This window comes from Podarcis muralis, chromosome 6 (genome assembly GCF_964188315.1).
Source record: "Podarcis muralis chromosome 6, rPodMur119.hap1.1, whole genome shotgun sequence".
NCBI classification, from domain to species: Eukaryota; Metazoa; Chordata; class Lepidosauria; order Squamata; family Lacertidae; genus Podarcis; species Podarcis muralis.
Window position 1 is genome coordinate 66328154 of NC_135660.1, and position 18177 is coordinate 66346330.

An 18177-nucleotide genomic window follows, 5' to 3' on the forward strand; every position below is an offset into this window, starting at 1 on the left:
CCCGTGGGAATTTATGCTGAAGGCATGTGATATATATTACACAAAGGTTTATGTTGAAGGCATGAGATATATATTACATAAATAAGTAAACAATATTAATAGAATTATATTGACCTTTAAATATATATAAAATGAAGATACTGGTGATCAATATGTATTTTTTTGTTCTATACATGTGTATGTTTCAAATGTATAAGAAGAGAATATATTATTAGTTGGGTGACTCATTTGTGAGTAACAGATTTATAGCAACAAGGAGGACTCCCTGATACGTGACACCTGTCAGACTCTTAGGAACTCCTTTAAGTTATGTACAGTGCAGTAAACAGGTTTTCTGCTGCCTTTCCAAAAATAAAGGGATATCCCTTCCATAAAAGCAAGGCAAGCAAGCAGTCATGCCATTAACAACCTTTTCTTTGGACTGACTTGCAGTTTGTAAGCACAATTCAGAGATGTACACACAGTACACCCAGAATCATTTGTATTTAAAGTTTAAGCAGGCTATTTCTATGAGCCAAAGAACTTTGCAGCTAAGGCTGCAATACTAAATGCACTTAACCAGGGAAGAAGTAAGCCTCACAGAGTGGGAGTTACTTCCAAGTAAATATGCATATGATTGTGCCACAATTCCTTGAACAACAGCTCATATAATGCATATTGAAACAGACTGGGGTTCCAGGTGAGATTGTGATATGGCATTGGGGGCCTGCCATTTGGGAGGGATGTCCGGCATTTAATTGGGCATGCCCATCTACCGAGACCAAGAATAATCTCAGCCAACCTAACTACAGGCATGTGAAAAGAAAATGCTAAGCTAAAAGACTTCATATCAAGCAAGTTCAAGAACTTTGGAATGGGTTGGACCACTGTGAAAAGTGGACCGAACCAATTTCTTCTCTATTCCCCACCAAGCACCAAATTACTGTGCAGTGACAGGTGTAGAATGTCATGCATATCTGGTTGGTCACTATGCAAACAGGATGCTGGACAAGATGGGCCACTTACCTGATCCGGTTTGGCTCTTCTTATGTTCTTAGAGCTGTATTTTTTATTTCTCTGGGGAAAAAATTAAGTAAAAAAACAAACACATTGCTTAAATGCTGTTTATAGCACTAACTTGACTTTTGTGGTGGGAATTCTCCCATCACCAAGGTGTAACGTTGCTATCATGTAATCAGTGGTAAGATTGAAAACTGGAATGTCTGTGATTCAGAGCTAGTACTGGCTGGTGGGCTGTCAAGAATGCACTGGCCGACAGTTGAATGTTCAGATGTGGCTTGTTATAAGTACATGGATAGTGCTCCAGACACCTTTGTGAGTGCCAGTTGCTTTAAGAATGTGTTCCCTGGACCAATTTAGATGCAGGTACATGTCCATTAAACGAGACAGACATTTAAATAATTGTCAGTTCAAGGAAGATTGGAATGGCATTTAGGAGATTTGGAGTTTTCCTCAGCATAAAAGGCCACATCATAGTAAGCCACATCATAAAACTTAACGCAGTGAAAAGTGTGAGCTATCATATGGAGTAATGGGGTCCCTCCCATATAATTTGGTTGTCTTTATAAGTTAATAGACATTTCCAGAAGACTTGTATTGCTATTCATGGAGTTCCCTGGGTGGTTTTTTGATTTAAGAAATCTGGCCTTAGTCTCATATTACACTATCTCTCAGTAGGTACTATTTTAGTCCTGTTCTTCACCTCAAATGGCTGGTGGTGGCCATAAGGATCTTGCAGAAAGAGACAGGAAGAGACTTGTTCAATTTTCAAGCAAACAATATAAATGGCTTGCAGAGTTGGGTTTTTAGTGAAAGTAATTACAAATCTATCTGCACACATCCACTAAGAACATAATGAAATTTGCAAAGCACTTAGAAGCCTATTTTGGCATTCAGTGGAATATAAATAAATAAATAAATAAATGCCGGTATTAATACTGATAATAATTCAAACAGAATAGCCTTGGTAACATTTCCTTTAGAAATCAGGTGTTTGAAATATGGGTTAAGTAATCATACAAAGGACTGCAGGGTTTGTAACTCTGGCTTGTCAGTATTCATTCCTATCAAAGAACAATAGAAAATAATCTACCCCTTTTGCCCCCTTAGTCTGTTTTTGTAAATAAATAAATAAGTAAAAGAAGTGCATAAAAATAACAGTTCATGATGCCCACAATCTACACCAGGCATAGGCAAACTTGGCCCTCCAGATGTTTCGGGACTACAACTCCCATCATCCCTAGCTAACAGGACCAGTGGTCAGGGATAATGGGAAAATTGTAGTTTCAAAACATCTGGAGGGCCGAGTTTGCCTATGCCTGACCTACACATTTATCAGACTTAGTGACCTCCTAACAGCCACCATCATAAATCTCCACCGAGTCTGCCAAGTAAGTAGAGGCTATTCCAAGAAATGTCCAGCTCATGTTTCTGCCTAAGATGAAATAAAAGGAAGCAATATAAGATAGCCAGACATCCTGTTTTAACAGCTATAGCGCCACAGAAATAAACAAAGTCATTCTTGTCTTTTGACTAAGAGATGAGCTACACATTACCTTCCCTCTGGGAGGCTGTTTCCACATGCTGCCTTTTTATGCCTGACTGTAAGACCTCATACATTGCGCCATACGGAACATCTCTTATGTAAAGCACATAAGCTGTAATGCAAAAAACTAAAACCTAGCCTTAAGCAGCAACTACTTCAATGAAAGACAGGAAATGAACAAATCTCCTAACTGGATAAGACCCTGCTTATACATTGAAGACAGTTGTCAGCTGCTGTCAGAGGAAAGCCAGGTGCTGGGAACTAGGAGTTGAGTCAAGGATGAGGGACAAATCCAGGAGGCAAAGCTGAAGAACACACCTGAGTCCAGATAGGAAGATTTTATACTTTGTCCTGTCTTGGAAGAACCAATGGCCAGCATGGGTGGGTGGGGAGCAAATTTGAGCATGGGAGATCCAACAGTTCACTGCCTAAGAAGATTCTCTCGGCTTCAGCCATGGTGGCTCATTACATGGAGTAGCCAAAAAAGGAAACCAGGATACCTGCTTTTAGTCCCAACGGGGCCTGTCAGCTATCAACAATTATGAATGTAACTTAATAGTTTTCTGCATAGTGGCTTCCAAATGTCCAACTCACAGTGAATCCTGTCTTCTCCAGAGAACTTTAGGGCATATTCTAAACTGCACACTTCAGGTATTCTACCTCTTTCTGTCCTTGTTGTAAAAACCAGGGAAAAATGTAAATAAAAATTAGATGCAATGATGTATAACTTCTCTAAAAGCATTGTCAACTTAACATTGCATGAGTAAATATTGAAACCCACATTTCACTAACTGTGTCTGGCATAAGCCTTTAGTTAAACTACATGAAAGACACACTAGCAGTGGGTTTCCATTGAGGCATCTCACTGCCAAGATCCTTCCATATGAGCATCATCATCCTTGTGATGAAGCTAAACAGAAGAACCTTATTACTGAAGTTGACTACTGCTTTTTAGTGGCTTGCGTTATATGTTTGTATAGTTTTATTTTTTTAACTTTTATTATATTGTAATTGTTATTTTGTATTGTTGTTTGCAAAACTTGGATTTATAATTGTGGAAAGGTGGGATAAAATTGTTTGAGTATATTGTGGGGAACACTTTTTAAGTTGAGAATATTTAAAGAATGACAAAAAAGAATAATCAGTGAATACAAAACATATCTGAAAGTTTTGGACACTTTGGCAGAAATTAGAGTCTGTTCCCCAAGCCCTGTCAGTCAGAACTATTGATTTGGAAATGCTTTCCGTTTACCACTGTTCTCGTGGGTTCATTATATAGTGGCTATCTGCTGCAATACCTATCATTTAAGCATAACATATTGCTATCAGAGAGGTTCTGTTATTGACTTGCTGTGTACAGATCTTGTCAGTACATTGGTACAAAGCCCAAGATTCCACTTCAGTATATCATTTCTTCCTATGCTTTAAAACAGGCATAGGCAAACTCGACCCACCAGTTGTTTTGGGACTACAACTCCCGTCATCCCTGACCACTGGTTCTGTTAGCTAGGGATGATGTGAGTTGTAGTCCCAAAACATCTGGAGGACTGAGTTTGCCTATGCCTGCTTTAAAATATCTACTCATGTGCCTTGTGTAAATTAGCATGTGCTTATTAAGATATACTTTACCCATTAGCTTATTTTGTGTGTGCCAAGAATGTGCACTGACCTCCTATGGCTTTTCAGTCACAACTCATAGTGGTTGCTTTACATGCTTTTGAAAAACCACCTTCTCCTTTCCCTTAAAATCAGTGGAGTATCTTTTTTACAATGTCACTGGTGCTTCAAGTTCAAATAATATCCCTTCCTCACCCCCTTCTCCACACACATACATGCACAAAATTATGATAGAGGAGCTTTTTTCTAACTGCTTGTCTATGTGGACTGCACTACCCACTCAAGAAGGCCTTGCAATATATAATACCTCTTATCACCCATTATAACAACAACACCTATAGTTAAAAATGTGTGTGAGAGAGAGATTCAGTTCCTGGATTCCTTCTTTTGGTCACACCACTATGGCCAAGAAATGAGTCATAGGACAGGACTGTGTAGAGTGGATAGAGGCAGTCTTGCTTTTTCCGTTTTATGGTGCAGGTTTATCCCATGCTCCAATGAGATATCCTTATATTATAATAATAATAATTTATTATTTATACCCCACCCATCTGGCTGGGTTTCCCCCAACCACTCTGGGCGGCTCCCAATTGAATATTAAAAACACAATACAGCATTAAACATTAAAAACTTCCCTAAACAGTGCTGCTGCCTCCAGATGTCTTTTAAAAGTAGGATAGTTGCTTATTTCCTTAACATCCGATGGGAGGGCATTCCACAGGGCAGGCACCACTACCGAGAAGGCCCTCTGCCTGTTTCCCTGTAACTTTGCTTCTCGCAGTGAGGGAACCGCCAGAAGGCCCTTGGCGCTGGACCTCAGCGTCTGGCTGAACGATGGGGGTGGAGACGCTTCTTCAGGTATACAGGACTGAGGCCGTTTAGGGCTTTAAAGGTCAGCACCAACACTTTGAATTGTGCTCGGAAACGTACTGGGAGCCAATGTAGGTCTTTCAAGACCGGTGTTATGTGGTCTCGGCGGCCACTCCCAGTCACCAGTCTAGCTGCCACATTCTGGATTAATTGCAGTTTCTAAGTCACCTTCAAAAGTAGCCCCACGTAGAGCTCATTGCAGTAGTCCAAGCGGGAGATAACTACTCTGGCGAGACAGTCTGCAAGCAGTATGCTCTTGTGCCTATCCTCCAATGAATTAATACTTGGCAAGTGGTGCCTAGGCATCACTTTATCTTTACAAATGAAGACCTCTACACGTGGCCTGTCAGAAGTATACATACACTTTGTGGATCCATTAATTTAAAGGAGGGTTTGAGGAAGCAGGGGCCCGCTTAACTCTTCCAACACAGCACACACCAGGGCAGGTGGTTTACATTGGTTAGGATGCTGTATCCTATAAAAACTGTGCCATACTGCAGAGCAATAATCACTCTTGACCACTCTAAATGTTCTCAGAGTGAATAGAGTCATTCAGAGAAAGAAATGCATGTAACCATACAATGGAGCATAAGCTCATGAAATTGAATGTAAGTTAATACACCAGAGGGCCAAGATCATTAACTTCTATCCTGTGGAGATAAATAATTGTGAATTAGGTGACTGCAATTTCTTCATCTAATCAATATTCAAAAGTTACATTGATGAAATGAATAGCAGAGTTCTAAAAGATTGTGAGCATTCAGAGTATCCTTTGCCTTGATATGTCTCTTTCTTCCCTCTCTAAGATAATTACAGTATTTTGTGCTTCCTGGTCTGCTTATTTATCTATTTATTTATTTGGGCTACATTTTGAAAAAAGCTAAGCACTTTTCTGTCCCATTAATTCTCCCCTTGAGACAATTTCTAACTTAAATTGCGTAACCTTCATTGGATTGTGGCCTTCATTTATCTTTTTAAGCTTTTTACTAACTTAATCAATGGATGAGATCCAGTTATACAATAGAGTTTAAAGAGCAAACCCAAACAAGTATTTGAAGCAGAGAAAATAAGGAAAGACATGCAAGTCTTAATTATTCACAAGTGTGCTCAGGAATTCCTTACTCCAAAATCTGTAAAACACCATGAAGCTTTTCAACGGGGTGGTTTTTTTTGTTACTTTGCTTCCGTCATTTGTTAACTCTCCAGCAAAATGAACATTTATTTAACAGTTGATATAAAAAAGAAAAAGATCAAAATATATCTATCATTGTTTGAAATGATACAAGAAAAATGTCAAACCTTGTATGCAATTAGTGTAGCAACCTAGGAGCAACTGCTACAAGGAAACATTTTACATGAAGCTGAGTGAACCATACACATGTCAAGAAAATGAAATGGGAACTTCAAGAACAGCGTGGGAGAATATTCTGCCTAATTTTAGCACCTCCTGACCCAAGTGGTCTTATGTGCAGTGTTCAGCAAATTTAATCAGGTACAAAATTAGTTGAAAAATAAAATTAGAGCCTGACTATAAGTCTAAAGCTCCAAGTTATTCAATGTAAGATGAATGTGGTAAATAATCATGTACTTTGGATAAGAATTAGGAAAACAAAATAATAGCATGATGCTGTTTGTAAAACAATCAAATTAAGTGATAATACAATGGGTGTAATCAGAAGTCAACTTTATTTTCTCTTAATTCTCTTTCTTTTCTTTTTTCTTTCTGTTCTGTAAATTAGTAATAGATAACAGTAATGATTGATGATATATAGATTGTATAGTTGTGTGTTATTGTATTCTGAAGTATATTATGGTGGGATGTGGGATGTTGTTTAATTTAATGTTGTTTGTCAAAGTTTTTTAAAACAACTTACTCCTTGTTTCTAAGATATCTCAATGAATATGTACTGTACTTATAGGAACTTTAAGAACTGAGCATTGTTCATGTAGAAGAGTGATCAGATATGAAAGGACAGACTTTACAAATTGGCAGTACTTCATCTACTCCTGAATCAGTTTTAGAACATGATGTGATGTCTGCATGGAATAGGCCTGACTGGTCTGTATCATAGTTGTTGGATTTTTCATATAATTCACAGAGCCCCGTCATATGCAGGATTTTTAATGTGGAGAAATTGGTTGAATACATGTGGTTTGAGATTTTCCTCAGCTGAGTACGTGCTCATGCAATTGCTTCTGTGCATGTCTTGATCCCAATCTACTCTTCCACTCTGTAAGTTGACAAGTGGGTTAGATGCAGAAGGTTTAAAACAAATAGCATGGTATATCTTTACCTCATGGGGGTAGGGATTATTATTATTATTATTATTATTATTATTATTATTATTATTATTATTATTATTTTACTATTTCTGTCATTCACCCTTAGGTCCCAGGGCAGATTACAACATTAGAACACAATATTTAAAACAGTTGCAGAACAACTTCCAGTCATGGAAATAAGATTGATCTTAAAAATATGCATCTCAAATGTCAAAAGCCAGGGTAAAGAGACATGTCCTCAGCATTTGCTGGAAGCCAGAGGTTCATCTGGCTGAAGTTGCCAGATGAACCTCTGTGGGGACTTGCACAACTTAGGAGCTGTATACTTATACAGTTACAGTATTCTTAAGAGACTTGAGTCCATGTCCAAGGCTGTATCTAGGACTTAGCAAGGCCTCCATTATGCTCCAGCACATATTCTCCATGAGAACAAAAAAGAGGATCAAACTTACCCATGGCAGAGAGGTTAAACTGAAACCAGTTCTCCAAATGAAATCTGAATCTCCCAGAAGTGAGACTCCTAACTTCAACAGAAAAACACACAGATAGTTTTAATCATGATTCCCCCCTCCCCCCAAGGATATTCACTAGTCTATTTATTTTTTTTTATAAATCATATTTATTAAAATTTCCAAAATACAGAAAGTAAAAATAAAACAAAAGTGAAATATATTCAAAACCTTATTTTCATTACCCACTTTCTGGGACTCCCCCCTCCCCCATCCCTACCATATTCCCCTTTCATAACGTTGATTCTACAAGCTCTCACTCCCAATTTAGAACTTAATTTGTTTAACCCCATATTCAAAATTGAATTTGTACAGTCGTCATCATTGCCTTGAATAAAAATCAAAAATTCTCTCCCCAGGGTCCACCCCATTTTCCTTCCACGAATTCCCTTTTTTTAATAGAAACGCCCCAACCAAATATAAAAAGCTATATAAAGATAAAAAAGATAAGAAGTGTATATATATATATAAAAAAGTTCAGAAAATAGTTACACAGCCTTTGGATTCTAAATCTCCCCCCCCCCCCCTCTTCCCCGGTTTAGATTCCCCATGTCCATCAGTCTGTCTGTTGTCTGCCTGGAAATCTTGGATCCATGATCAGATTTTCCCTCAATTCCTTGCCAGCTTTTTTTTTTTTTAAAGTTATTTTTATAATATTTAATTTCAAGTTTCCAGTCCAAATTTAAAGCTCCCCCATTGTTCTTTCCATGTTGTAGTCCAGTTTCTTGTCTTGTTCCGCTGCTAAAACGTTCTAATTCAGAAATTTAGTAACTCTACAGGGGTTGTTGTTATTCAGGAACAAAAACTTACGTTCAGTCCCTTCCTTTCTTCAATAGAAAAATTCTATTGTCTCCTTTAATATAAACACCCCTGTAGACAAAATACTGCTTCAGTTTTGCAGCTTTCCCAAGAGATAACAAGTCCTATAGAATTCCAAAAGTATTTTTCCACTTACGACCATCTTTCTAATGTCCCGAAACCCCTCTAGGGGGATTGTAATAACTTTGTTTCCTCTGGTCCAAAAGTCCGATTGTTGTTCCATATTTTCGCCATTTTGTATCCAAATCGTAGCAAATTGTAACGAAATTAACTAGCAAAGCCCTCGTAACAAAGTCCTCTTTAAATTTTCCGACTTTGACAGCTACTTTGACAGCTGTCAAAGCCTCCGTCTCTTTTCACCAGGCTCTCTCGTGAATCGCCCCGGTTCCCGGGGGGGGGGGGGGGTTTACATTTTCCTTCTCCCTCCACTCTTCTCCTCCAGCACAGTTCTTGTAGTTTTCCATCGTGGAATTCTCAATTTTTGTCCGAAATAGACTTCTTTCTGGACCTTGGTTACTCAGTCCTTGTTTTAACATGTTTACAGTAGGGAGGGGGACTGACTTCCTTTTTGGATCCCCCCCCCCCCGCTCGTGCCAAATCCGAAAAAAAATATTCTTTTTTTCTCCTTTTAAACCCAGTTTCCAAATTACTCACGGGTTGTTGTTAAAAATCCGAATTTTCAATGGAAGAAGTCAGCGCTCTCCGCTGGATGGCATGCGACTTCGCTCGGCAGGGAAAGCAGAGGACTCAAAGCACTGCGCCGCTCCCCGGCACCCGATCCGTAGCCTTTAAAAAGGCTCCTTCACAAGTCGGGAGGGCGCTAACGGTGCCAGCCGAGTCACCCATGTCCACGGCCTCCGTGGCCGTGGTTTTTAAGGGTCCCCGCGTCGCCGGCGCGGTGGGACCCAGCCCCTGCCGAGCAGGCTCCCTCCGGAGCTCGGAGGGAGTCCGCCATTCGGCGATGGCGCCAACCCGGAAGTCCCCTTCACTAGTCTGTTTAGTCAGTGTTGTACAACACTATTATTTATATATATTTTAATTCTATAGCCCTCCTTTCAGTCAAAATTTTCTCACAGTTGCAGTAGCACACAGACACTCCTGCTCATGCATATGCCTTAAATCCAGTAGCTTTTAGTTCCCTGGGCAATGACAGAACCACGACAGGCTTTCCCTCTTACTCTGCAGTCCCAGTGTTCTTTCTGGTAGGGAAGGAGGGGAGAAGCAAATCCTCTGCAACTTCTCCTTTTCTGGCCAATGGATAGGGCTAAGCTGGTCTTTCCTTTGCCATGTTTTTCTTCCTGGAATGCAAAGGGATGCAGCCTCCCTAATGCCTTAGGTTTCCTGTCCACAATGTGATTCCCTCCTGCTCTGCACTCCCAGACAATTCACTCTCCCTTGCTCCTTCCTTCCAAACCACAGTTAAGCTTGTCAAATCTATTTTAAACAGTGGTTTCTGAATCTATAAGATGTATAACTTGTGAGACAGAGAAAAAATAAAGGTACTCAAAGCATGGTGACCTCGTTCACTTTGTCTGGCAACAAAGTTGATTAGTAGGTCAGCTGAGCACCTGAAGAAAAAAAAGAAAATGGACAAAGCTGTCCAATTATTTAAATTATTTAAGATATTTGGGGGAGAGGAGAGCTAATTTCCTGTTGTCATGGAGATGGGCGAGAAATTTATATAACCTCTTAGAATTGAAGTTTGTAAGGTTAGGCAGGCCAAATCTTTCCCATATACATGAAGGCGAATTGTTCAAAATTAGCTTCAATACAGTTTCCTAAAAATGGGTGTAAATCAGTCTGGAGTCTGATCAACATCTTTCTTGCACTTTGTATTTGCAGCAAGCAGCACGTACAGGGAGTTAAGAATGTTGTTCTGCACATCCCAATCATGGATACATGAGTAGTTTCAGAGGTCCAGCCATACCTTGAGTTTGGTTTCCTTGGAATGAGGATTACTTGAGTCTGATGATTTTATTCACACGGGTTTGTATTCATATAGGCTAAGCATAAAGTGGGAGGTTCAGAGCATCAACATTCCGTCAGATCCTACTCCCCCATAATGTTTCTTTCGTTGGTATCTGCCTAGCTTGGGAGACCAGGACTTCACCTAAGCTAAGTTCAGAAGCACTGAACTGCTTAACTGTAACTTGTAGTGAAGGAGTTTGCTCCAGGAAGGAAAAAACCTGTAGCAGGAATGAATAACCCATGGCACCCAGGATGCTGTTGAACTCAAGCTCCATCAGATCAGCCCTAGCAAGTGGAGCCATCAGTCAGGAATAATGGGAGCTGTATTCCACAACATCTGGAGATGTTGCAGCTTCTTTGCTCTCCAGGGCAGTCTTTCACTACATAGTTAAGCAGTTCAAATACTTTGAAAAGGTTGGGTTCCCCATCCCTGGGCTACAAGAAGGAAGTGCACATTCATGAAGCTGGCTCCCAATTTTTCACTGTAATTAGCAGGGAACCAATGTTACATCTTGAGAGCCAGTGTGGTGTAGTGGTTAAGAGCGGTAGTCTCGCAATCTGGGGAAGTGGGTCCGCATCTCCGCTCCTCCACATGCAGCTGCTGGGTGACCTTGGGCCAGTCACACTTCTTTGAAGTCTCTCAGCCCCACTCACCTCACAGAGTGTTTGTTGTGGGGGAGGAAGGGAAAGGAGAATGTTAGCCGCTTTGAGACTCCTTAAAGGGAGTGAAAGGCAGGATATCAAATCCAAACTCTTCTTCTTCATTGGCCTGCTCTCTATATGTATTAGGACCAGTTACAATGTCCACTAAAATGTGGTTGGCTGTTTTTGTTTTCCCTGGCCAGCTTGCATGGCCAGCAGGGTCAAGAAAATGGGCAATGAGACAATCCACATAACTTTTGCACAGATGCCATAACACACAAAATTCAGCTGATCTTGTCACCATGAACATAGCACCCTGAGCAGGAATACACTGTACTGACCACATGCACTGGCTAAATAAGGTTCTGTGGTTTAGTTAATTATCCATGCAGCATTTTAGGCATGATGGTGTTTGATGAAGCAAGGCATTTCAGAAAATAAAAAGGACACTGCTTTTCTCATGTTTCAGCTTGTGCTGGCTAATTTATTTTTAACCAAGGATTCATTTTGCTCATGTCATTAGTCTACAGACCATTTCCCCCTCCCTCCAAAGAGAGAGACAGAGACCCTCAATTCTATTTGTGTGCCTCATGTACAGTTATGCTACAAATATCAGTGTGGGATTCAAGCACCAAGGTTACTTTAGTGTTTCATTATGCATGAGAGAGCATTCATTTACGAGAATCCATAAAGAGGACGTGCACAGACCCATGCTATGAGCAGTCCAGATCATATCAAGTATTGTTGTCTCTTTGCATTTTGTTATTCAGTTAATGCCCTGCAGAAATAGACCTTATGTCCAAACAAAAAGATATTTAGCAGAAACTGTAAAATGTCTCCTAAACAGGGTGCAGAATATGCAAATAGAAAGATGCACAAAGGCATGAATTGAGGCCAGTTATGGATGTTTAGCATTATGAGAGGTAAAATAAATGAGACAGCATTATAGCATACTAAAGCTTCACATATGCTTTTTCTCTGCCTTTACTTAATATACATAGGAAGCTCTTCAACTATTCATGCACTTGTGAGTATGGGAATAGGTTTTGCAATACTGAGTTCCACAGTAATGTGGTTACAGTTTATCCTGCACAGTTCCAGATAGAAAACATGGAGATCTCCTTTTATTATTGTTGTTATTATTTACATACCACTTTTCTACCCTAAGTAGAAATACTCCACAAATATTGTTTTCATCAAAACAAGGAAAACATTGTGAAACATTATAAAAAACCTAAAATATCATATAAGAGCAAATAAGTAATAGCAGCAGCCAGCAATTTAAGAACTTAGCTCCGAAAGGATTGGGGTAATAATAATAATAATAATAGCTTATTATTATTAACAGGGATGCGGGTGGCGCTGTGGGTTAAACCACAGAGTCTAGAGCTTGCCAATCAGAAGGTTGGCGTTTCGAATCCCCGTGACGGGGTGAGCTCCCGTTGCTCTGTCCCTGCTCCTGCCAACCTAGCAGTTCGAAAGTGCGTCAAAGTGCAAGTAGATAAATAGGTACCGCTCCGGCGGGAAGGGAAACGGCATTTCCGTGTGCTGCTCTGGTTCGCCAGAAGCAGCTTAGTCATGCTGGCCACATGACCCGGAAGCTGTACGCCGGCTCCCTCGGCCAGTAAAGCGAGATGAGCACCGCAACCCCAGAGTCGGTCAAGACTGGACCTAATGGTCAGGGGTCCTTAATAATAGCTTATACCTGCTTTGTTCCTAAAAGGAGATGTGAATCCCAAAACTTATAAATTCTGCTGGGGGTGCGGAAAGCCTCCAAAATAAACTGCAAAATAAGCACATTCTGTAAAGCCTTAAAAGATTATCCAGCTGCAGGATTTGGGCCCACTATCACAGAATTTGGAATGTTACAATGAAGAATTTAAGAGTTTTTAAATGTATATTTGAAGAAAAAGACACCTTTGCTTGTGAACTTTCCATTTTTCCCCCTGCAGACAAAATGTTCATAAAATCATTGCTTTATTGAGTCTACACAAGAAGTTCCACCTATAATGACCCTAGACACAGACAGCGTGTGGATGTTTGTCAGAGACATCAATCACTTTTACTCTTTGCCCCTAGAAAAAGCGACAGAAGTTCTTGACTTATGTATGACACAGTTTATTTAAGATTGATGAATTCTAATGATATCAGGAAATTTAAGATAGATAGCACTCCAGATTACTTAGATTTTCTACATATTGCTTGCCAGGGATCCACTTACTGCAAAGGTTCCTGCCTGTTTGAAGAAAAAAACTGCTTTGTTTCAGAAAAGGCAGTTGAACGGGGTTCATTTCTTACTTGTTGCAAAAGCCTGGTGTGCTTAAACTATTACCACGGCTGTTGGAGCAACTGTGTTGTTGCCTTTTGTAAAAGGAAAATGGATCCTATGGAATAAGAGGCAATATATTTTTCTGAAATTCTTCCATCTGGATCCAGCTAGAAGTCGGGTTCCTAGAGGAGACTCATGTGTGTAAATGAATGCGGAATACAGAATTCCCCACTCCAATCTAGCAACCAAGATGCTACATACAGAGGCCAATAAACAAAGAGCTGGAATCCCAGGAAATCTGGAAGAATAGACCACTGGATGCAGCTCTGCCCCAGCTTCTCTTTCCTGCCAAACAGTGGGATCCAAGCTTCTTTCACAGACCAGGCTATGTGTGCACACCCTTGACTGTTGCACAAACATTAGGATGGATCATGGCTTTTGAGTTTCAATATTATTTCATTTTTGGTGTTTGAGTTTTTCCATTTTTGGCTAGCAGTTTCAATCCATCATGAAACTTAGCATGGGGAAAGGGTCAATAACTCAGTGGCAGAGCACATGTTTGCATGCAGAGGTTTACAGACAGGGATAGGATTGTCCCCTGCCTGATACACTAGAGAGCCACTGCCAGTCAGTCTAGAGACTCTAGACCATTGTTTCCCAACCTTGGATCTCCAGCTGGTTTTGGACTACAACTCCCATGATCCCTAGCTGGCAAGATCAGTGGTCAGGGATGATGGGAATTGTAGTCTGAAAACAGCTAGAGACCAAAGGTTGGGAAACACTGCTCTAGACAATACGGAGCTAGATGGTCCAGAGGTCTTATTCAATATAAGGCAGCTTACTGTGCTCTACCAATACTCCTAGGCTGACATTCCTACCCTATTGCAAGGAAGAACCGTTCTGCTTTTCACAAGGTTACACTCATTCATGCAGCGCTTACATTTATGCCTGCAATTGATGTAATAATGTGTAGTTTTGTTGGTCAGCTGGAAGGGGAATGTTTTCCTTCAACTTCCCACTGTTGGAAGTTTTGCATTTATCCTCTATTTTGTGTGTTATGTCTACAAAGCTTTAATAATTAGTACTGCATTTACTGCACAATCCATTTAGCATTGCCAAATTGCCCAGGCTCCTCTCAAAATTATGCATTCAATAAAAAGAAAACAGCTGCCAACATGAATAATTTCAAACAAAAGCAAGTACGCCATCCAGGCTAGTAATGCAGGCATTACAAATAGGATTTGTTTTCTTTTGTCATTTATTTTTATAGCTGAATAGTTCTGCGACAACCAACCAATACATAAACAGAAAATCACTGACAAACCCTATAAAAACATTATTATTTTTTTTAAAAAAAATAAGCGTCACCCACCTAATGTGAATTGTGTTTGTTTTTATCAGGCTGTGTGTATTTTGGTACCCCATATAAGCATCCCTCACTGTCCATCTGTTCTTTGCTTACTCTGGATCATAATGAATATTTGCAGTTCTCTGAATGGTTTTCAGAGCAATAATTTGCCAGTTGCGTTATGGTGAAGAATCAAGTCAATTGGGGAATGACCCAGTAGCCTCTTTCCTCAAGCAGAAAGGAGGGCATGGAAGGGCTCTGTCTAGGAATGTGTCCTAATTCTGCTATCCCTCACTCTGCCAGCTTTGAACTGCTGTTGAATGTTCAGCTGTGATGTTCGGCACACTGATACACAAGCAGACATTCATGGTAAAAGCCTTCTCATGCCATAGGACAAACACAGGTGGAACTTTTTAAGAACAATGGGATTGGTTTGTAAGCGCCTTCATTACATTCAATTCATACATACTTTTTCTATCCCAAGACAACTTCTGAAACTACCACTTCAATCCAGCAGCTCCATAGTACATATGGCTCTCTGCATGAGCTGTCCAGCTCATTTTAATGTTGAGGAAGGCCCCAGGAACCCCACAGGTATTTCATTCCTAGCTTATGTGCTTTTCAAATGTTAAAAAAAGGTTCACTTAGAAGCCTTTTAAAAACACTTTGGTTTAACTCTCCCATTGAAATAAATTGGAAACTTCTTAAAAGTTATTATCTCAATTTTAGCATTCTTTTCTATTACACCTGAATTATAGATGACCTGCCATTTTTCTTTTCTTTTTAGAATTATTAGTTTAGCTGTGAAGAAATTGGTTGTAGGATACTTCTGATGGCCTTAATTCTTAATTGGTCTATTGTAGAATAAAGCCCTCCCTCCTTCTCTCTCTCTCTCTCTCTCTCTCTCTCTCTCTCTCTCTCTCTCACTCTCTCTCTCTCTCTCTCACACACACACCAACCATACATGTGAGCCATTTTCACATGTATCTCATCCTAGCTCTTAAAACCAAACTGCTGAATTGCTCAAGTTTACTCCTATTGGAGAAAATGTCAATTGAATTCAAAAGAAGAATCCAGGCAGAAAGCCTTTTTAAGCGATCAAATTGTCTCTCTTTTAGTGACTGCAAAGAAATTGAGAATGAAAGAGTGTTTTCCTCATCCACTGCAGACTGGTGATATCAAGTCATCCCAGAGCACAGGGTTGTTAAACAAATCAGCTTTTGGTCTGGAGCTGCATGCAAATGGATATTACTTGAGCAGTGAAGTTGCTATGGAAGTGTATGCACTGAATTGTGTTCAGGTGAACAGCTTCCTTTCCAGGATTAAGTTTAAGAAAATGTGTTCCTCCAGTTAGTAGAAAGAGGTTGTGCAGAAAGGTGATTGGATGGTAACTGCCTCATCACAAATCTACCTTTTATTGCCGCCGTTGCCCACTTAATCCATGGAGCAAATTTCAACTTTTTCATTCTTCTTCTTCAAAAACTAACATGATGAACAAACATCTAAAATGAGTACTGGTGTTTTGGGGGGGGGGGTTTGTTTTTGTTTTTAAAAGGGGACAGCCAACAGAAGTATGTGAGAAAACAAATGTTAGAAAACTGAATAAGCAAATTTCTCCAAAGCATGTCTGTTTAATGGATTGCAAATGTGGTTTTGCCCCAATGGAGGGGGAAATGTAGTAATTGGGGCCTGTTTAAAGTTGTGTTTGTATGCAATACAATTAGTGGGCTGACCATTTGTGACCTGGGCAAGGTGATCAAGAGAGAGATGGCTAGACAGCTCTAGGCATTCTTTTGGAGTCAGACAAGGAGAGTGTGACTCTGTTGATTCTCCCAGATCTCTCAGTGGTGTTCAGTTCAATTGACCTGTATGTTACTAGATGGGCTCTTCAGGGTGGAGGCATGGTGATATGGTGGCTCTATTCCTAACTGCAGGGTTACTTCCAGAAGGTGGCATTGGGTGACTTTTGCTCTGCTCAATGGCAATTAAGCTGTGGAATACCACAAGCCAGTGGGAGTGGTAATCAGGGGATTCAGAGTGTGGTGCCATCAGTATCTACTTCTAGCCATCTGAATCAAGTGAGCAGGATAAGGGCTAATAAGCTGGATCCTGACAAGATACAGGTGTGGGTTTGTGGTTCTCAGCTCCAGGTATTAGGCAGATGACATACTCTAGAAGGGGTTACACTTGGAGGTATTTCTAGGCCCAGCTGTGGACTGGGTGACCTCAGTTGCTTGAAGTGTGTCTGGCCCACTTTGGCTGGTCAGCCAGCTGCAGCCATTCCTGCACAGAAAATCCACAGGAGCCCATCCTCTGGTAGCCTCTTGATCTGATTACTGTGTGATGACCTTGAATATGACATGAGAACTGCAGCTGGTGTGGACAATAGGGATTATAGGGTTTGTTTTTTGTTTGGTAAACATGTTTTTAATATCAGTTTGAAGTGCACATATATCAGAGAAGCTCGTCTGTTTTGTTGGAACTGATAAATTTCCGAATTGAAATCAATGCTAGCATGTGGTTCATTGCAAAAGGCTCTGTAACTGAAGAATACATGATGCGAGGAGACAGGATGCAGAGTTGGTGAGCATGCTGGAAAGGGAAGTTTGCAAGTCCTTCCAACAGTTTGAGACCAACTATGCCTATGTAGATATATATGGCCACCTGTTTTGTTTGCACTTTTAGAAACTTTATAGGGTCCACATGTTCAAATATATCAACGGTATTAACTTTTATCTTCACTTGTAGTTCAAAGTTCAGCATTTTAGCTACTTGAGTCATTGTGTGCCCTGATTCCAATCTGCCATTTTCTCCCCCCCCCCCCCCTTAAGGTCCAGTTGAAAAGCGATGAATCAAAAACGTTTGCAATGAAGATACTAAAGAAACGCCACATAGTGGACACAAGACAGCAGGAGCACATCCGCTCAGAGAAGCAGATCATGCAAGGGGCTCACTCAGATTTTATTGTGAGGTACTACTGTGGTTTCCCTTGATAAATCCTTACTGGTTGAAGGTTGTATCTCAGTGTTAGAGCATTTGTTTTGCATGCAGAAGGCCCCACCCCACTGTCTCCAAGTAGGGCTTCGAGAGACCTGTCTGAAATCCTGCAGAGCTGATGCCAGGCAATGTTGGCGATACTGAGCTTGAAGGATCACTGATCTGACCTACCATAAGGGTGTGTTCCTATGTGTGCAGATGGAACGTGCTTTTCAACCCCACTTGCAGTGTTTGATTAAACATAGATTATTCCTTATGTGTTCTAAACATTACAGCTGACATTCAAACGGCCTGAGGCATCAAATGCATT

The 18177-nt window shown here is 40.4% G+C and overlaps 1 protein-coding gene across 5 annotated transcripts in view; it reads left to right on the plus strand.

The window, feature by feature from the left end:
- PRKG1 (protein kinase cGMP-dependent 1) overlaps window positions 1-18177 on the plus strand; it is a 599721-nt gene that overhangs the window by 560881 nt on the left and 20663 nt on the right. For all 5 annotated transcript variants that reach the window (XM_028729654.2, XM_028729658.2, XM_028729655.2 and 2 more), the window contains one exon: window positions 17702-17841. In XM_028729654.2, the coding sequence (XP_028585487.1) occupies window positions 17702-17841 (140 nt within the window). The remainder of the gene's footprint in view (window positions 1-17701; window positions 17842-18177) is intronic.